This window comes from Pollicipes pollicipes, unplaced genomic scaffold (assembly GCF_011947565.3).
Source record: "Pollicipes pollicipes isolate AB1234 unplaced genomic scaffold, Ppol_2.1 Scaffold_3447;HRSCAF=4054_pilon_pilon_pilon, whole genome shotgun sequence".
Lineage (NCBI taxonomy): Eukaryota > Metazoa > Arthropoda > Thecostraca > Pollicipedomorpha > Pollicipedidae > Pollicipes > Pollicipes pollicipes.
Genome location: NW_023596297.1, coordinates 39,993,605 through 40,014,643, shown reverse-complemented (window position 1 = coordinate 40,014,643; position 21,039 = coordinate 39,993,605). Strand labels below are relative to the sequence as shown.

At 55.0% G+C, this 21,039-nt stretch overlaps 1 protein-coding gene across 1 annotated transcript; it reads left to right on the top strand.

Moving 5' to 3' along the window:
* The first annotated feature begins 1,629 nt into the window (after positions 1–1,629).
* On the top strand, positions 1,630–19,389 carry LOC119092543 (mitochondrial tRNA-specific 2-thiouridylase 1). Its single transcript, XM_037215502.1, is given in 11 exon segments — positions 1,630–1,655; positions 3,874–3,958; positions 4,219–4,384; positions 6,173–6,354; positions 6,877–6,975; positions 7,464–7,591; positions 13,396–13,563; positions 14,961–15,080; positions 18,110–18,198; positions 18,200–18,242; positions 19,273–19,389. Coding segments are annotated over 10 exon segments (1,197 nt in total). The 5' UTR covers positions 1,630–1,655.
* Positions 19,390–21,039: the final 1,650 nt, after the last annotated feature.

Sequence of the window (21,039 nt, the reverse complement as noted above, 5' to 3'; positions counted from 1 at the left end):
TGTTCCCGGACCCCATTTATTCAGCTGTTCGGCCGCCGGTGGCGGATGCAGAGGGTGGAGGGGGCGTGGGGGGGGGGGGGGAGTCACAGGACCACGTCCCATGAACCATGCCGAGGGAACGTAAAGGCTCCGAAGGGGCCCATAACCGGCCGGACAGACGCAGTTTCCTGACAACAAAAGCACAACAAAACTGGATGCCTTTGGGCCTACAGATGACCAAGAACCATTGCTAGCAAAAGTAAAGAGTTCATACGTCAACGAAGTTCATTCTTTGCTGACTGAGAAAATGTCTGGCCTTGAGTTCTTTTTGCTTGCTCTGAGGACCCTATACTTGTTGAAGAGAGACACCTTGTACCTTGTTGGTCTCCTGCGGCACCCATGACCGTTCAGGCTCCGTCCCTATTAGCCTTAGTGCCTCCGCCTTTGAGCAGCAGTCGAATACGCGCCGATGAATTTTTACGCGCAATTGCCGAACGTAATTCTGCATGCCGGCGCCGTCGTGTGCGTCATTTCCACTGGCTATTGAGTGTGTCACACTCATTTAGATATACGGTCAACTTTCACCGGATCCTCAATATATTTGTAGGGTGCGGACTCCCTCCCCCTGGCGTTAGAAACCACGGTGCTGTTTGATATGAACAACCCAGGTTATATTTCTTTCCGCTTAGAAATGAAGCGAGTTGACGTCATCACGCCACGCCGATAGACCATGAAGCCACCCATTTAGCAGCGGCCGTCGTCGAGATTTGAACCCGGGCTTACCGCGTGCGAGACCAGCACGCTAGCCATCGAACCACTGGAGATGCGAGCCCGGCGACCGAAAATTCGTCATCAGAATAGGACCGGTTCAGGGTAAGTTGATGGATTTCGTGATCGTTTGATGTCTTTCACGCATAGAGCCGACTTTTCGCACGGGACTCTGCATTTTTGTACTTGCTTCCCTCCAAGACTGCCAATCCGCGTGTGATTGACACGTCCAACCATCTGAAAGATTTTTTTGAGGGTGTATAAGCCCGGTGCGTATCCGCACTCCGTTTTTTTTTGGGGGGGGGGTATACACACTGCCTACAAGTTAAGGCGATAGAACACGGCTGTTTGATTGTCATGGACGCTGTTTTCTGCTTTAAAAGGCTCATTCCTGTACAAATTGTTCATGTAAAGACAGGCGAACTTAAGCTTCACCCTCAAGCTCACTTAAGTTGTTATACAGCCTTGAGTTAACCGAAAAGCATTGCTGTCCTGTAGCAGTGCTGGGCAAGGCTGATCCGTTTGTGACAATCCGACGTAATATAAACTTTTGTAGAACCATGGCCATGCGCCATGGAAAAATACTGCTTTGTGTTTTTGTACTTTTTGTGCCACTCGTGATTGATAGCGCGAGTTTGCCTTGATTCAGTAGTTTCACCTTAACATTGCGTCGATTCGTGTTTTTTTTTTTTGGCTTTTGCTAGTTTTGGTTTCCTAAATGACCGCGCAGCCACTATGATCATTGTTTTTCTTGATCCTTAGCGACTGTAGGCTGCCAGAGCTGTGGCGGGTCCCGGGTCTTGGCGTTCACTTGGCTGCTTGAAAAGGAGGGGAGGCAGGGTAAGATAGTACCGTTACGTAATGGAGACTAAACAGAGGTAGCCACCAGCATATCTGAAAAGGACGAGGTATTTATTCCTTTTGATCTTCATTATGCTATTGGTGAAGGATGTGTCGTGCTTACGCACATATGATGCACTTGCAGCATTGGTGGATGGCAAGGGGTGTTATCATTTGAATGTTTGTCGGTATGCCTTAGGAGGGAGTGCCTCTTTTCATTATGCAAAAATGACACCCACTGTGCCAGACCATGAAGTGACATTTAAATGCTCCAAAATGGTTCTGATATCACTGGTACACAGGACATGTTGAGTGTATGGCAAAATGTTTTTCAGTGTGGCTCCTGTATTAAATTGGTGATTATTATGCATTAATATGTCTAGTAGTAATATAAATGCCAAAGCCTCCAGCATTCCTTTCATGATGGTTATGGTGGCAGAGGAACATTTAAAAATGCTTAGGTAACTAGCCACCATGCCATGCCATTGATCAGTCAGGCCAGGACCCATGAAGATCTTGGACGGCCCAGTCACAGGCACAGTCATTAGCGTGGATGCAAAACTACATTGAGATTGTGGTGGGGAAGCACAAAGGAAACAACCGTGTACCAAGAGGGTGATAATTTGGGTCTTCTATCCAGTTACAGCAGAAAGTTCCTGGGTCTTGCAACTTCAAGTAAATAAATCAGTTTTAGTTATGTCAAGGCCACAACCTGATGGCAAGTTCTGATGTTGCAGATAGTTAATTGTAATAGGCATGTGCAGGAATGCATCAGCACTCAGCAGCACACAGTACTTGCCATCCACCACTGCTAGTGTGAATAGAAGTGGTATAATTCCTTTAAAAGCATGACATAGCTTATACTGTCTTTTGTGTGACCTGAAAGCCAATGTGTCTGTAGGCAGCCAGTCTTTCCAAGCTGGAGTGTTTTGGCATTTTGGCCCTGCTATCTATTAATCCAGTATCTTACCAATAGTTCTGGTCTATTGTCTGTTCAAATTAGGGTATTGTAGTGTGCCCCTAATAGCCTAATGACATTAGACAGCTTAAAGTGTGCCTGGGATACAGGGTATACTGGTTGTCTTATAAACAGTTGTGCTTTTGGTGTAGCAGTACATTTATCATCACAAGCACTTACTGCTCAATAAATTGTGTTGGAGCACTGAATGTCTTCAGGGGCCATTGCATCAGCCAGATGTTATAGAGGCATCTTACCTGGTTAGCTGTGAGCATATTTGAGGCAGTCTAGCTTTTGTGCAGTTGTCTCACATTGTATCATCATGCTCTCAAACCATACTAGGGTCAGAGACTTTCCCACACATCCCAAGGTGTGGTTTCCTAATGTCTGTGAAAGTATGGATGCATGAGCCATTTGTATGCTCTGATCTCTTGTTGTTCCTTGCATTCATGAGACCTGGAATGTGCAATGTGAGGATTTATTGGCTACTTTCAAACATCATTGCACTAGGAAGATAACTGATGCTTGGAGTATTCCCCCACAAAATAGTTCTCCATAGTTCACAATGGACATGTGGCTTTGTGCATCATTTGGTTGAACTTCATCCAGAAGCTGTTCATGTGCACATACTATGCAACTTGATTTTTTAGAATGCCTTATAAAGACTTGTATCAGAGCTTCTTCAGTACTGGTGGGCTCAGTATGGTGATCAGATTGGTGCAGCCTGTAGCTTTTGAGCTGTCCGCTAAACAACTTCAGATTTTTAATGGAACTTGTAGCTTGGCATAGTTAGCAGTGTCAGGTATGTCTTATGTCAGATGTCCATGATCTTTCCCTGTCAGCAGACAGGAAGGTGCATGCATGATATGCATGCACCTCTTATTGTCCTATTGTCATCCATGTGTCATCCTTTGTCTGTCCTGTTGGCGATGGCTCATTTGATTAGAGCACCTGCCCTCTGATCAATTTGCCTGTGACAGGGTAGATTTGGGTCACCTTAGGTGCTCTCAAGCCACTTAAGGTGGTTGCTATTTGCCCGAGACAGGTGGCTAGTCCGAGGCTGGTGGGAGCCAACACATTAAATGTCAGGTGACCTCGGAGGGTAGGACGGGCTGGCTGAGCACTGCATCACATAAAACTTTCACTTCCAAATCCGGCTGTCAACCTGGAATTGTGTGGTCGGATGCTAGTGACCAGGGCTTATATAATGAGCTCTGCCTAGCTTCAGCTCTGATCGCGGAAATTCATCCATTCAAAAGGCTCGGATTAAATCTGAAAAAGCTATGTTGTGTTCATGTCAGACATGTGATGGTGCTCCCTGTCTGCAGATGGGGCGGCACATACGGCGTGTGGTGTGCGCCATGTCTGGCGGGGTGGACAGCAGCGTGGCTGCACTTCTGCTGAAGCGGAGGGGTGAGCAGGGGGCTCGGGCGCTATGCTAATGCCCAGCTGATGTCATTAGAGCAGGAGATGAGCATGACAGTCGTGCTATTTCTTGTTACCAATGACCCGGAAGTCGCTTGGGTTGCAGTCCATTTTGAGAACAGTCATCAAAAGTTTCCTGAGGAGTGAAATGTTTATGTCCCAATCATAATCCTGATTACTCAAGCCACTCAGTGTGCAGCAGCACCTCTGACGGACGGGTATGAAGCTGGTTTCCGCGCCTGCGGCAGGGTACGAGGTGCTCGGGTTCTTCATGCGCAACTGGGACGTGCGAGACGAGCAGGGCGTGTGCCGCGCCGACCAGGACGCCGAGGACGCCGCCTGGGTCTGCCACCAGCTGCAGATCCCCTTCCAGGAGGTCAACTTCGTCAAAGAGTACTGGAACGAGGTGTTCAGGTAATGCTGATGGGAGGAAGCGACAGGAGGCCAGAGGCTGTGATGAGGCTGTCTGTTGGAGGCTACCATCTGGGACGGACAGCCTCGGGCCGCGGTTTTCCTGCTGGGGCCTCCTGCTGCGCGGTCGGACAGTGCTGTGCCTCCCGGACTGCATGCCTTGCTTATCTCTTTACTTGCTGCTTTTTTGTGTAGCTTGTCTGTGTGGCGCCGCACCTGTCTTTTGTAAGTAGATAGCATGAACAAAGGGCTGGCGAACTGCACGCTCGATAATGTGATACCCTTGTTGCAATCTGTCGCCGGCCCGAACACTGCGTGAAGAAATGGTCTCGCGAAAGTGGAGAGGGGTTGCACTCTGGCTCTTATTGTGGGCGAGCAGTGTCAGGTGCAGCGGTGGTGATCCGTGTCCTGTCTGTGAGCACTCAGGTTGTCATGAGTCTATGTGCTGAATGACAACATACTCTGTGTATCTGTTTCTGGGATTTCAGTCACGACCTATGCAGACAATACATACTGATTTAGTAATATACAAATGCTGTCATTGGCAGTTAGAGAAAATAACATAGCTGTGATTGACAAACTGCTATGCTATGTGTTAATGTGGAGCCACATTTGGATGCATCATGATGCGTCACTTGTATCAGACATCTGTCTCCTTTTTTCGATGCGTTTATGGGTCGAATGACCTTGAAAATGTAGGTGTAGGGTGTTTGTAATCATATCATCCCAGAAGGTTTCATCAGATTCCCTTGAACGGCACGAAACTTCCATAGCATAGCACAGCTCAGAACCCCCGTTGGCTCATGACAGTCACCTCGTCTATTGCACCCCCGTTGTGATGCCAGGTCAATTCCGTTGACGCGATGGAGCAGAGGCCAGCGTGTCCGACACTCGGCCGGTCTCCGGACGTCCCGCCCACCTCTCCCGCTGCGAGACGGTCCGGGATTACGAGTACCGTCCACCTCTCCCGCAGCGAGACGGTCTGGGATTACGAGTACCTCCCATCTCTCCCGCAGCGAGATGATCCGGGATTAGAAGTACCGCCCGCCTCTCCCGTAGCGAGATAATCCGGGAATACGAGTACCGTCCATCTCTCCCGCAGCGGGATGATCCGGGATTAAGGGGTATCGCCCACCTCTCCCGCAGCAAGATGGTCCAGGATTACGGGTACTGTCCACTTTTCCCATAGCTAGATGATCCGGGACTACGGGTACCGCCCGCCTCTCCCACAGCGAGATGATCCGGGATTACGAGTAACGTCCATCTCTCCCGCAGCGGGATGATCCGGGATTAGGGGTATCGCCCACCTCTCCCGCAGCAAGATGGTCCAGGATTACGGGTACTGTCCACTTTTCCCACAGCTAGATGATCCGGGACTACGGGTACCGCCCACCTCTCCCACAGCGAGATGATCCGGGATTACGAGTAACGTCCATCTCTCCCGCAGCGAGACGGTCTGGGATTACGAGTACCGTCCATCTCTCCCGCAGCAAGATGATCCGGGATTACGAGTAACGCCCACCTCTCCCGCAGCGAGACGGTCTGGGATTACGAGTACCTCCCATCTCTCCCGCAGCAAGATGATCCGGGATTACGAGTAACGCCCACCTCTCCCGCAGCGAGACGGTCTGGGATTACGAGTACCTCCCATCTCTCCCGCAGCAAGATGATCCGGGATTACGAGTAACGCCCATCTCTCCCGCAGCGAGACGGTCTGAGATTACGAGTACCTCCCATCTCTCCCGCAGCAAGGTGATCCGGGATTACGAGTAACGTCCACCTCTCCCGCAGCGAGATGATCCGGGATTACGAGACGGGCTTTACGCCCAATCCAGACATCTTGTGTAACCGGCACATCAAGTTCACGGCCCTGTACGAGCACGCGCGCCACGCGGTGGGCGCCGACGCCCTAGCAACCGGCCACTACGCTCGCACCTCCGCCGGCGAGGACCTCACCGAGGCCAAGGAGAGATGTGAGTCGGACTACCTCACAACAGTCCTCCAGTACATGTCAGAGAGACCAGTTTCCTAGAAGCATCAATGACAAGAACCCATGCGTGTTTGATGTTTTTTTTGTTGTATGTGTTCATCATAGCTGGCGGAGTGCGTTAGCCCGCGCCGACGTGTGTTCATCATAGCTTGCTGAGTGTATTACGCAGTGCCGGTCAGGGAATGCTGCGGCGCTCGCCGCCAAGTAGGCTAGATCATGGCTCCCAGCTACAGTTTAAGCAGTTCTTACATGCCAGGTATGTGTCGTGTACGATATTTTGTTTTACCACAGTACATGTCGTGTCATGAACTCTCAGAAATGCACTTGTGCATTAGATGAGATCAGCGATGCCCCTCGGCATCCTTGCTGGCAAAGCCGTACTGCTAGCAGCGACCCCATCTGCTGCACCGTCCGGGCCTCCGCCAACGCGGCCTGAGTCGCCCGCCGGGGTGGACGGCGAGCTTGTGGGGCCGAGGGTTGACTCCGCTGTGCTGGGCTGCGGCAGCGGTGCGCCTGCTGCGAGCGGTGGACCGGCACAAGGACCAGACGTTCTTCCTGTCGCAGGTGCCGCAGAAGGCGCTGCGCCGCACCATGTTTCCGCTGGGTGAGCTGGCTGCCGCCGCCGTGGGTGGGCGTCCCGCCCCCAGCACGAGGGCCGACCGGGCGCCAGCGTCCCCAGGGTCGGGTGTGATGGGGCTGGGCTGCCGAGCAATCCCCGCTGGTGGCCCCTTTGTGGTGCCGGCGGCTCTCTCCCTCCGAGCCCTACTGACGGAGGTGGCTGTGTGTAGTGCTGGCGGCTCCTTCCCTTTCCGAGCCCTGCTGACGGAGGTGGCTGCGTGTGGTGTCGGCGGCCGGCTCTCTCCCTTTCTGAGCCCTGCCGACGGAGGTGGCTATGTGTGCGGTGCCGACGGCTCCATCTCTGTCGCTTTCGCTCCACGCGATTCGCTTCCGCTCGCTGCTGTCTACCGGAGTTAGCCAGTCTCGGTGGGGGACCGTGAGAGTGGTGGATGCCCACTGAGCCGACCCCCCCCCCCCCGCCCGTCCTAACTTGCACGGCGTCCCCTTACGTGACGGCTGGCCCTTCCGCCTCAGGGGAGTTCACCAAGGACGTCGTGAAGAAGGTTGCCCGGAGTGCGGGGCTGCAGCGCATTGCCGCCAAAAAAGAGTCCATGGGCATCTGCTTCATCGGCAAGCGTGACTTCGGCGAGTTCATTGCGCAGGTGGGTGATGGGACAGGCCGCAGGTGGGTGATGGGACAGACTGCTGGTGGGGGATGGTACAGGCCGCAGGTGGGTGATGGGACAGGCCGCAGGTGGGCGATGGGACAGGCCGCAGGTGGGTGATGGGACAGGCCGCAGGTGGGTGATGGGACAGGCCGCAGGTTGTCCCGAGGGAGACGGCAGGCTGGCGTCAGACGCCTCGATTCGTGCAGCGCCGCGGCGGACTGGGTTCGGTGTAACGTCAGTGGCTCACAGCGGCTTCGCCCGCGCGCTGGGTACGTAGCAGTCATTGACATCCTGCGGGTGTATCCGTCGGTATGCAGGATGTCAGTGGGCCAGTGCCGAAAATCGTCGGCGCACAGACCGTCATGCAAACGTGTTGATCGGCATCGGCCATCAGATGCCGGGATTGTGAGCAGTTTCAGCAAGTTAGCTGAACACTGCACTGGGAGAGATTGTGAGCTTGTATTGGTCTTAAATCTGCTGGTTGTTGGCACACAAGCAGTTGTTCTGTGGTGGTACATATACAACAGCAGAATATTTTATTTGCCCATTAAAGTATATTTGGTCTCGTCTGGTGATTAGTTATGTGTTGGTGTCGGAATCGGGTGATCAATAAGACAATGATGCATTAGTATTTTAATCGGGTGATCAGTGAGAGAGGCGTTCAGAGCGGTGAGGCGCTCGGCTCTGACGATAAACATTATATTGCCGAGGCACCAGTAATGTTTCAGGCACAGTGTGTTTTTTTTTTAAAACAAAATATCTGGAGAAGGTTCTGTATTATGTTACGGTGCATTCAGGTACTCCAGTTCCCCATTTGAAGCAAAACCCGGTATTGCTGACACTGTTAAATGAAATGTGTTTTTCTTTTCATGCCCTTCGTGGATAGTCTAAAACGGCCCAGCTGGTAAATATCTGCTACCGAGAACATTTTATTTTGTACATTTACGTGTTCGCCTGCTTGTACTCTTTTATGTTACATACTCAACTATCATTATCATAACTATATCACCACCGCTGGCGCTAATCTGTGGTCTGTTGGTTATCATTAGTATGTGGCTTTCGATGGCCATTTGGCATGGCAACCTGTGAGTCTTGTATGCATTTTAAGATGATGTTGAAACATGAGCAAACCCGGGGTATTGTTCCGTCTCCCTGTTGACCCTTCCGTGCTGCAGCTTGCCTTTGTTTTTGTGTTATGCATTTGATGCTGTTTTGTTATTACAGATCATAAACAGATCTTGCAGTGTCGTGCTGCCAATGTCAAATAGGTAGAACACTAACCCATCCATTCCTTGCTGATACAAACGACACATTTCCGGCATTGACTTGTCCTGTCGTCGGTGTCTTAATTAAGAAACACGTTGAGAGTCACATCACCTTCTTTGAATGTGCTATAAAAGCTTGACATGGTCTAGCGGATATGCTTTTTCGTCGTGATAAAAACACCCGGCTTTTTCAGTTTCTTCATGCTTGGGTTAAATCTTTTACCCTAGCACTCACCAAAGCCTCAGCGGTGGCTCATGTTATTTTTTAAAGCATATCTTCTAGCGCGGATTTTTTTCGTCTAACCGTCACGCATGAACAGACGAGGACTGTCCATCCCACTGCACCAGTGGCGCAGTAAACGCCATCGCAGCGCCAGAATACGTGAAATAGCGGGTCGTGGTACTTTGCTATGAGGTGGAAGTAAAAATAACTACCATAGAAAGACTGGGGGCCGGGCAGGGGCAGTGTTTTTCATGCATGCAATGCTGTACAAAGCTGGAAGTAGTCGTAGCTGCAGTGGGCAGATGCCTGGCCGATAGTAACCACTGTAGGCCGCATTACCGGTCGTTGTGATGGGTTTGCGCAGCTAATGCATGCATCGAGCTGCTGCGGGACGTCCGGTAATGCGGCCTGCACTAGCCAGACTGCGCTACAGCCGGTCACCTTGCGATGGTTGACGGTGGCGGCCGGCCTTGGCTGGGACATCGCCGCTGATGATGGCCATTCGACCGGCGATTGACATTGGGTGCTGAGTGGGTATATATTGAAAGTAACCGGGTATAAACGGTGTATGTTGTTCTGCTTTGATAGTGATTGGTTGTGGGTGCAGGTTTTTGAGGCGGCTCGAAAAGCGTGACGTGACACCTATTCATCCGTTACAAAAACACTTAATACATCGGCGGGAGGTCGAAAATCTGGAGAACTGTACTCGAAATTGTTGGTAACCTCGATTTTGGGTTTATTGAAATACAGACGTCCCGTGCTGTGTGATGGCTGGTACTCGATGATACTAATGTGTGATGTCCAGTCGTCAAAGCATAAGCAGTTTTCAGACAGAGGTCATGCGCACCGCCCGCCCCATTTTGATCCGTCTCCGCGTCCGCCGGCTGGCGTGGTGTATGGCCAGACCATGCTGAACCGTTTGGGGCCCAGCAGTAGTGTGTGCCGGTCACGCTGCACTGCCGGGTCGGACGGGGTCGATAGCAAACCCACCGACCCCGGGGGTGTCGGCCGCCGTGGCCGTGATGGACGCCCGGCGGCCTGGCTGCGTCAGGCCGCGCGCTCCGTCGACCAGACCGCAGCGTCCGACTGCGCCTGGTTTCCATGGCGACTGCTCGTGTGGCGCGCTCCCAGCCGGCCGCCGCCAGCTCGAATTTGTAGCGTTTTTTGCGATCATGACTGATGATGTCGGGACAGTCTTCTACAGGCGGTTGGTCGCTCGCTTTTCGTTAATGTTGATGGTGCGGCTTTGCCACGACAGCATCCATGTCGCGCCAGTTGCAGTTGGCTGTGACTTAGAAAGGTAGAGCTCGCTCAACGGTTTACGGTTCTCGACCTCGAAGACAGTTTCCATCCACTTCTGTCGACACCGGCGTCAGTGTCCTGACATGACGCTTAAGCTTTATGGACAGCCGATCCCTTGCAATACGCTGACACGGTTCTTGGGGTTAAGCTTTGATGAGTGTTTCGCCTACAGGGACCATCTTATCATTCTGCTGACGAGTGTTTGAAGACATCAAACATCTTGAAATGCGTGGCACGAACATCCTGTGGAGCAGATCGGGCAGTGCTTTTATTGCTGTACCGTTCATTGGTTAGATCTAAATTTGACTTTGGATGTTTTACATGAGGCCGTGCACCCACTTTCAAACGTCGTTTAGACACCATATATCACATAGCAGTGCGCATAGCGACCGGTGTGTCCAGAACGTCTCCAGGTGCAAGCATTCTGGTAAAGGCAATTTTCATGCGCATTCTGGTAAAGGCAACTTTCATGCGGGTGAGCTGGCGCAGTTCTCAAAACACCCCACCTACCCGGCAGTCTCTCCACGACGTGTAACGAGAGTACAGAGACGATCGGAGATTACGCGTTGTGCCATTTTCGGTTCAGGTCCAGGAGCTATTCCGAGAGAGTGGTTTCAGGTCGAAGGGAGTGCTCAGGTCAAGTCACCTGAGAACACCCTCTTGGGAACTATGTGCACCAAGTGTGATCACGTTTGGCTAGAGGGCTAGGGCGCTGGAGCTTGTCTCGTCATGCCAGGGGTATGTAACGGCCTTTACTAAGGGACACAGGGCTGGGTGGGGTGTTGGCTTCGTGTTCGTGTGTGGCCGTGCCACTCGTTCATTCTCGCTGCCACAACACGCCTCTGTTCACACCGCAGTGTTGCTATCATTAGAGCACATTGCTATATTGACGTCGCTTATGGCGACCGACACTTGGTCTTATCTGACTCCCTCAGCAGGCTCATGGCTCCCAAGGCAATTTACCCTCATGTCCTTTTTTAAAGGACATTTTAACTCGTTTGACATGGTTGATCGGCATGGGCAAAACTGTAGTGCTTCCAAGCCATGTAGGGAAACTGGGCAACGAGCTTACGGAGGCTGCCGCAAAACGGGGCACTCGTGCGCCTGGCACACATTCCTGTCCTCTGCCAGCTGGGAACTTCCACCCAGCCATCATAGCTTATTTAAAAAGAAAATGGCAACGCTACCGGGAAGACGAAAGCAGCACCAAGCTAGGGAGGATGAAGCCGATGTTGAGCCTTTGGCTGTCTAGCTCACGAGCCTTGAGGTGTGAGGAGGCTGCTCCGTGCCGTCTGCGAATGGGTCATACACACGCGACACATGGCGTCTTGTGTGGCGGCGTGAGACCTCAGTGCCCTTAATGTGGTGCATCGTTGACAGCTTCCCGTGTGCTCCACTCCCGTTCACATTTCAGAGAAGGACTGCGTCATTTTGGGCGGCAGGTGTTATGTTTGACTTGTTGCGCTATACTGGGAGGTGACTCTTCTTTGTTGCACTCAAGCCAGCTTCTTTTTCTGAGGGGCATCAACTTTTCAGTCGCGATAAACTGGGAGGTGACTCTTCTTTGTTGCACTCAAGCCAGCTTCTTTTTCTGAGGGGCATCAACTTTTCAGTCGCGATAAACTGGGAGGTGACTCTTCTTTGTTGCACTCAAGCCAGCTTCTTTTTCTGAGGGGCATCAACTTTTCAGTCGCGATGAACTGGGAGGGACTCTTCTTTGTTGCACTCAAGCCAGCTTCTTTTTCTGGGGGGCATCGACTTTTCAGTCGCGATAAACTGGGAGGTGACTCTTTCTTTTGTTGCACTCAAGCCAGCTTCTTTTTCTGAGGGGCATCAACTTTTCAGTCGCGATAAACTTGGAGGTGAGGGCTCTTCTTTGTTGCCTACTCAAGCCAGCTTCTTTTCTGAGGGCATCAACTTTCACAGTCGCGATGAACCGGGGAGGAGTGACTCTTTCTTTTGTTGCACTCAAGCCAGCTTCTTTTTCTGAGGGGCATCAACTTTTCAGTCGCGATAAACTGGGAGGTGACTCTTCTTTGTTGCACTCAAGCCAGCTTGTTTTTCTGAAGGGCATCGACTTTTCAGTCGCGATAAACTGGGAGGTGACTCTTCATTGTTGCACTCAAGCCAGCTTCTTCTGTTTCTGAGGGGCGTCAAGTTTTCAGCTGTGTTTACATCCTTGCTGGGTAAAACATTACGCAGCCATAAAAAGCCGATGCAATAACGCAGCAATACGCAGCAATAAAAAGCGATGGGCGCAACATGCCGTGCGATGTCGACGTGCCCTAAAATCCCAGATCATCACCAACCTGCGCTGCGCTGTACCACTGTTGGAATTACGTTCTTTGTTGCTGATTTCATCAGGCAGCTGCCGTATTTGGGGCGTGTTTCTGAGAGCTGCAAGTTAGCTCAGCGTGCTTACAGGCAGAGCTCAAAATGTCGCGTTCTTTCTTGGCCAATCGGACGTCAGGTGAATAGCAGCTGTGTTATCGCGGTGGCGTAGGCAGATTTTCGTCCGGATGGGGGGAGGCCAAGTCGAATCAGGGGTCCTCATAGCCAATGGAGGGGGAGGGGCAAGGAATTCAAAGACGGCAATTCTGAGACACTGACTATCTTACGGCGTAAAACGACCGCTGGTGTGGAAGGCGAGTCAGATCTCACCTCCGCACAGCCAGGTGCCGCAGTTGGTGACTGTTTTGGATTTCGACTCTATATCGACCATGTTCAGAAACTAGGTATTGTCCATGGAACTAATAAAATGTCGATGAAGGACCGGCGTCGGGCGGCTGGTGGCGTCGGCGGGTCCGTCCCCGGTACGTGGACCCGCGCATCGGCACCGCACGTCCCGATGACTGGTGGTGACGTGGTCGCTCGCGCTGCCCATTGACATGTGTTCACACCTGGTGTTCAGTACGTGGGCCCGCGCATCGGCACCGCACGTCCCGATGACTGGTGGTGACGTGGTCGCTCGCGCTGCCCATTGACATGTGTTCACACCTGGTGTTCAGTACGTGGACCCGCGACCGGGCAATTTCGTGGACCTGGAGACGCGTGAGGTGGTTGGACGGCACAATGGGATCCACCAGTGGACAATCGGCCAGCGCTGTAACATCGCCGGCCTGCGCGACGCCTACTTCGTCGTTGAGAAGCTGGCGGACTCGGGAGACATCTTGGTGGTAAGGGCTACCGTTGATGCGGCTACCCCGCGGCCAGAGCAACGCTGGCCGTACGGCCTTGGGCAGAATAGGGTAATCACGCTGGCCGTCACGGCCCTGGGCAGAAGTAGGGTAGTCATACTGACCGTCACGGCCTGGGGCAGGATAGGGTAGTCATACTGACCGTCACGGCCTGGGGCAGGATAGGGTAGTCATGCTGACCGTCACGGCCTTGGGCAGGATAGGGTAGTCATACTGACCGTCACGGCCTGGGGCAGGATAGGGTAGTCATGCTGACCGTCACGGCCTTGGGCAGGATAGGGTAGTCATACTGACCGTCACGGCCTGGGGCAGGATAGGGTAGTCATGCTGACCGTCACGGCCTTGGGCAGGATAGGGTAGTCATACTGACCGTCACGGCCTGGGGCAGGATAGGGTAGTCATGCTGGCCGTCACGGCCTGGGCAGGACGGGTGGTTCTGGTAGGCATGCTTTGTTCTAGCTCGCGCAGTTGACTGAATGCCTTTTGTCGTTTTGTGAGTATTAGTTGGATTGCGAACTTGATGGGCTGTGATTAGCTGGTTGATGCTTATCCTACATACATAATGTTGCTGTGTTTCGATGCAATGGACCATGGCGTAGATCTGGAAGTATCATCGTCCATTATTGGTTGCAGTAATATGATCTGATGTCAAATGATCTCTGGTAGTCAGCCGCGGGCGTTCAAACAGCCCTCAGTCGGTCGGCGCTCGCTGTTAGCTCGGAGTTACCGTATCACTGACCCGGACTTGTGACTGCTCTGCTAAGGAGCTCTGCATTCAAGCCCCGATCTCAGTTTGTGGGCGCTCGCCGTTAGCTCGGATTTACCGTACCACTGACCCGGACTTGTGACTGCTCCGCTAAGGAGCTCCTGCATTCAAGCCCCGATGCCTCGCGCTGCGTGTGGCCGTGACCGTGTCAGATGGCTGGCAGCTGCGCTGCTTGACCACGTCATTCCTGCACGCAGATGTTGGTCGTCGCTCCCCTCCAGTAGCAGACGGCGTGTGGCTAGGACACCCTTCCGCGCTATGAGTTGGCATTAAACCACGGCAGGGTCCGTGTGCGAGCTATCTATCGTGCCTCCGCATTTTATGCAGCGTCCTTACCCTATCCCCGCGTGGTCTAAATATGCGCATGCTGCATCTGCGTATGCGCTATGCCCCTTGTAACATGGCGTTAATGTTCCTTGGCATGTGTTGTGTGATGCCTGCGTCGCCCCTTTGTAATGTTCCGCATGCGTCAGTATTACCGCAGGTCGGCGTGGGGCCGGGATGCTCGCCGTCTGACCCGCGGTGACCTTACGTAGCCGGCGATACTGACCGGTGCCGTCCCGGCATGACCTGAGCTCCCGCCTGACCGATGTCAATACCGCGCGCGCAGGCACCGGGTCCACGACCACCCGGCACTGTTCTCGTCGACCGTGCAGGCCGGCCAGCCGCACTGGATCCACAGTCCGCCCGACGACCTCTACAGCCGGGGCATGCTCGACTGCCAGTTCAAGTGAGTCCTCCCCGCACCGCCTCCGCGCCTCCCGACACTCGTGAGGAGAGAGGGCCACCAGCGCCAGGCAGACGGCGCGCTCCCGACACCCAGAGGGGGTCGCCGGCGCCAGGCAGACGGCGCGCTCCCGTCACCCTGAGGGAGGCCGCTGGCGGCAGGCAGACGGCGCGCTCCCGACACACAGAGGGGGGCCGCTGGCTCCAGGCAGGCGACGCTCTTCCCGACACCCGTGAGTGGGGTGCCGGCGCTAGGCGACCTATCTTATCGATTTCGGAGCCCTTGGGATCTGTTTGTTACGAACATCCATTTGTTCGTGTCGGCGGGGGACGATATCTTGCACCAAATCAGTTCAGCTTTGTCGTGGCTAAGTGGTCGTCATTAACGCCCCAGCAGTTTCGGACGGAAAAAATAACCGTGCGGTATGCTATGGGCTGCGCCTGCGTTGTCTTGTTTAACCTTCACCCATGAAAGGACAACCAGGAGTGCCCTCCCCCACTATCCGAGCGACGCAACAAAGAGAACAAAGCACGCGGTAATACCAGAGAACGTGAAGAACAGGTCGTGGCACTCCCTGCTAAGAGGTGGTGGTGTGAGTGTGCTTAAAAAGAGCCAGAAGTAGAGCAGGACCAGTGCTGTAAAAAATGTAAACACCATATATAACGGAAGGCCAGAGCTATAGTCATTACTGAAGTCATCGATACCTGTTCACCAAATCATCGTGGAGGGATGCTCATCCCTACATTCGCCACTTGGGTTCAGGAGCACAGTAGTCGATTGGGCTGGGTACAGCTGGTTGTTTTCATCCCTTTGAATGAGTTCGTTCAAGTGAGCGGAGCTTTCTGTTTGATTAACTGAGGGGGCCATTGTCACGTGTATTGATTACGCCCGCGCCTTGTTGGGGGCGTGTCGTTGTTTTGCCCTTGTGATTGTGACAAAATCCGTTCATTGCGACTTCAGCCCGACTCCGAGCCAAAAGCCTAACGAGACAGAATGTTGGTCATGTGCCCGTCAGCGGGAGGCGGCTCCGGACCTCAGGTGGGACCTCTGGTGGGACCTCTGGTGGGACCTCTGGCGGGACCTCTGGCGGGGCTGCTGACGTCGCCGTGGGCCGTCAGCTGGCACCGGCTCCGAGGACCTCTGGTGGGACCTCTGGTGAGACCTCTGGTGGGGCCGCTGACGTCGCCGTGAGCCGTCAGCCGGCACCGGCTCCGGGGACCTCTGGTGGGACCTCTGGTGAGACCTCTGGGGGGACCGCTGACGTCGCCGTGTGCCGTCAGCCGGCGCCGGCTCCGGGGACCCCTGGCGGGACCTCTGACGGGACCTCTGGTGGGACCTCTGGTGGGGCCGCCGGCGTCGCCTTGTGTCGTTAACCAGCGCCGGCTCCGGGTCGGGTCCACCGGCGTCGTTACCGGGCCCGGCTGGCGTGCGTCACCAGCCACCGCCTGGGCGGGCGATTGATCTCCGTGTTGACGCCCGACGGCCGGCCGGTGGCGTGCCGGCCGGCCGTCGCCGCCGGCGGCGGCGTTGATGGGACCGGCGTCACGCACCCGGCCACGGCCGTCACACCGGCGACGAACGGCAGCAGTGACGGGACGGGGGAGGCGGCAGAGCTGGTGACGGACACGGAGGGGGAGGGGACAGAGCCGGTGACGTTGACCTATGAGGGGGCAGAGCTGGTGACGTTGACCTATGAGGGGGCAGAGCCGATGACGTTGACCTATGAGGGGGCAGAGCCGGTGACGTTGACCTATGAGGAGGCAGAGCCGGTGACGTTGACCTATGAGGAGGCAGAGCCGGTGACGGACACGGAGGAGGGGGGGGGGGGGGGGGCGAGAGGGGGTACAGGGCCGGTGACGGTCACGAAAGAGGTGACGGAGCCAGGAACGGACCCACAGAAGGGGGCAGAACCCATGACGGACCCGGGGGAGGAGGCGGACTAATGACCGGCCTGGAGGAGGAGGGGGGGGGGGGAGGGGGGAGGGAGGGGCCGCTTATGGGAGTTTTCGAAACGCTTGAGCACTACCTGGAGTTTCATTGGAAAGACAGGGGAAGTGATGCTTCTCCGGCGGCCAGAGGGGGACGCATCTAGTACGGCGAAAGGATGGCGAGGGACTTTACTCTGATCCGGCTGAGGCTTATATGGTCCGGTGCAAGTCGTTGTTGGGCTTCTCGACACAGCTCGAAATTGCTCTAGGTGCGCGACGCAGCCCACGCTTTTTTAAACATGGTGCGTTCATCTGGACAGGACTTCGCCAGGTAACAATAGAAGTGGTGCCGGTATCGTACCCGAAAGGAGACCCCGCGCAAATGAACTTGTTAGCGGGACCTGATTGGCCCGACCGGTGCACATCGGTGGTGCGGACAATTGAAGGGTTTGTTGGCGGCCGGTCGCCAGGCGACTTGCGCGGTCCAGATCCGACTTCCAGTGCAGTGCGGGGCGCGTGTAATGTGCCAGTGCTCAGCCGTATGTCCTGAGTCCGAGGGAGGCGGCCATGACCGCCATGCGCCGCGGCTGAGTTAGCGGCCCGGGCTGGGAATACCCCGGCTGTTGGTGCATTGCGCAGGCGCTGGTACACGTACCCTGCTGCAGCGGTCACTCGCAGACGCGGATAGTTCCTGGGAAAACATTGACCCATGTGTAGTGTTGGTCGGACCCTGGGCTGCACAGTGCCGATGCCTTTGGCTCGTACTGACTACTGGTAACACGTGGGGAATTTTAGCGTTAATTATTCAGTTTCCATCGCTTACTTTTGGCATACCTACCTGGCAATTATGAAAACAGTGGAATATCCTCAGTACGTGACCTATATATGACTTGCAACACCAGTGTACGATTGTGCAGATGCCTGAACGTACCCTTACAGAGCCGTTATGGGCCGGCGCTTGAGTGTGCCCAGCAGCCTCGTCTCCAGTGGTTTGTGGCACTGCTGGGTGTCTGTCGGCTGTCTGCCGAGGATGGGTGCTCGGCTCCAGCCGTCCAGCTCGTGCTGCGCCGCTCACGGCCGGCCCCGCCCCGCTCGGCCCGCCAGGTTCCAGCACACCGAGTCGCTGGTGCCATGCACCGTCACCAGTCGCGCGCACAACCCCTGGCACCGCGCGCCCAGCGTCGACCACCTGACCGTGTCGCTGGTGCAGCCTCTGCGGGCGCTCACCCCCGGACAGGTGAGGCGCTGGTGTGGCTATGGTGCTGGTCCCATCAGGTGAGGTGCTGGTGTGGCCATGGTGCTGACCCCATCAGGTGAGGCGCTGGTGTGGCTATAGTGCTGGTCCCCATCAGGTGAGGTGCTGGTGTGGCTATGGTGCTGATCCCATCAGGTGAGGCGCTGGTGTGGCTATGGTGCTGGTCCCATCGGGTGAGGCGCTGGCGTGGCTATGGTGCTGATCCCCATCAGGTGATGTGCTGGTGTGGCTATGGGGCTGACCCCCATCAGGTGAGGCGCTGGTGTGGCTATGGTGCTGATCCCATCAGGTGAGGCACTGGTGTGGCTATAGTGCTGGTCCCCATCAGGTGAGGCGCTGGTGTGGCTATAGTGCTGGTCCCCCATCAGATGATGTGTTGGTGTGGCTGACGTTAACGCAGACCACTTTGCCAGGTGGGTGTTGTGTATATGTGTGTGTGGAGGGGGGGGGGGGGGGACTTTCCGCTTCTTTTGCCCCTGCAGTCAACATCGTCAGAGACCAGAGGCGGTGTGCGCCGGTGTGCCTGTGAGCCGTCCGACCTGTGGCCTGCGCTGGGCACGTTCTGGCCGCTGTGTGGGGCGGGGTCGCCAGGGCCACTGCGGCGGTGCACGTTGCTGCATATGCCCGCGGCCACGAGCTGGCATTGATCGTGCACGGCTGGAAGGTCGAACGGCAGAGGCGGCGCGGCAGTCCGCCACGATTTGCCGTGACGCAGGAATCGGTCAGGGATTACCAGTAAGGGGCCGGGAACGACCTGGAATGGGTGTTTTCGCGTCAGGCACGCCAGGTCGCGTCAGGCACTGGCAGCGCCTGCTGTCGCGGTGCGGCACTCGTCAACGTCAAAGCCCGTGGGAAATCATGAATGAATGAAAGCCATTGTTTCAACCCACTCACGTTGATGTGGCTGCACGCGTCAGTGTTCAGTCTAAGCCTGTGCGTGGCACTGGGACTGCGGGAGCGCCCCGGCCGCTCCGGTGAACAGGGTGTGACCTGGGCTGACCTCGTGCTTCAGTTTGGCGTGTTCTACCGCGGGGACGAGTGTCTCGGCTCGGCGCGAATCACGCGGCCCGGCCCGTCCCAGTACGCCTTGGACGTGGATAGCTGCCGCACCAAGCGCCACGAACGGTGACCGCGCCGAGCCGTAGCCAGAAGCCGCGGCCCCCGGCGGGGGAGGTCGGGCCGACCCAGCACGCCGGCCGCGCGGCGTGGGACGGGGCGGGACGCCGCGCCCAGTCCGGCTCCTGCAGCAGGTCGGCGAGTGTCCTGGCCGGCGCCTCGTTAGAACTTAGACCATTTACCTGTTGTCTGGTGATGTGTTGTGGCTGTTGCGTGTTGTTGGGTGGTGCCCTGATGGAGCCAGACGGCGGCGGCCGTGTCGTGCCGGCGTCCGTCGCCTCCCGCCGTGCCGGTGCCGCCCTGGACGTGCCGCCGGGGCTCACCGGACCACGGTCGGGGCGTATTGACGCGGCGCCTGACATTGTCGGCCGGCCTTCATTGCTATGGTGCTGCCGTGCAGCGGTCAACAGCTGACCGCGGCCCTCCTTTGTCGCCCCCCCCCCCCCCTCCCCCTGAAGCCGAACACTGCGGACGCCGCAGAAGTGGGTCTGGGGCGGAAATATACTCGTGTGTGGCGTATCAGATACTGGTCTTTTGTGCAATATTGACTGAAAATTTGGAATGTGTGTAGGTATCGTGAGTGTCTTCACTGTGTATTGTATATGTGTGAGCTCGATAAACGTAGCGAACTTTGTGGTCTTTATTATCAGCTGCAGCCGCCCACCTTCACGCCCGCGCCGTTGCACAGGAGAGCATTGGTGTCCGTATTGGGATCGTACAATTTTGGTGTCGTTCGCTTGTAGAGACGTATAGTCAAAGTCAATCCTTGGTCGTTCATTTTACTGCAAAGTACTACGTTTGAGAATGCCAGTGACATGGGAATTTGGTCTCCTTGATTGCGGGGTGTCATGTGCGAGGTGCGATCTTACGGATTGTTTGGGACGAAGTGTGTGTACTTGTGAATATTCACTCATGACTATTAACTTCACCACTCACGTTATCGTTCACACGACGTTTTGACCATTACGGATCTGATCCGTGTCACGGCCTGGAAAGTATTTGGAGGCCCCGAGACTTGAATCCTACCATCTGATATTGCATAAACGCACGGAATATGTAGTCCACTTTGACAGTGCGGTAGTGAGTGTCACTTGCTGGGAATCGCAAGATCGTTGGTTTGAAGCTCGGAGCCGGCTGTGGTGCACGTGTTCCAAGCGTCATCAGGCTATCATCATGACAGACAAACACCTGATGACGGCCGGAAGATAAACGTCCAAAGCGTTGTGGAAACGATGGTGCCATTGGCGACAATAGTCCGGACAATTATGCCAGCTATATGCAGCTTGCGAACGACGACTAATCTGCACAGTGTGTCCTTTGATGATCGTATCAAACAACTACGACGATGGCGTTACGCAACAAGGCCTCACGGACAAAGTCAGCGTAGGTCTGTTTGCAGCAGCTGGCGGAGCGGCGGACACAACTGCAACCAGGGGCGCAGTTTCACAAAATGAGTTAGCGGACCAAACAGTGGAAAATGGCCCAACCTGTCCCCAAAATATGCCAACAGACAGCCTTCTCCCGGGATTTTGCACACTTCCTAAACTTGGAGATGGGGCGTCAGCCCCCTCCCCCAACTGAATAGGAAACTACCCCTTGATCACAATGTTTCCAATCCACCAGAGGTTCGCGTCACCGCTGCCAAAACAAGCGGCGTTGTTTC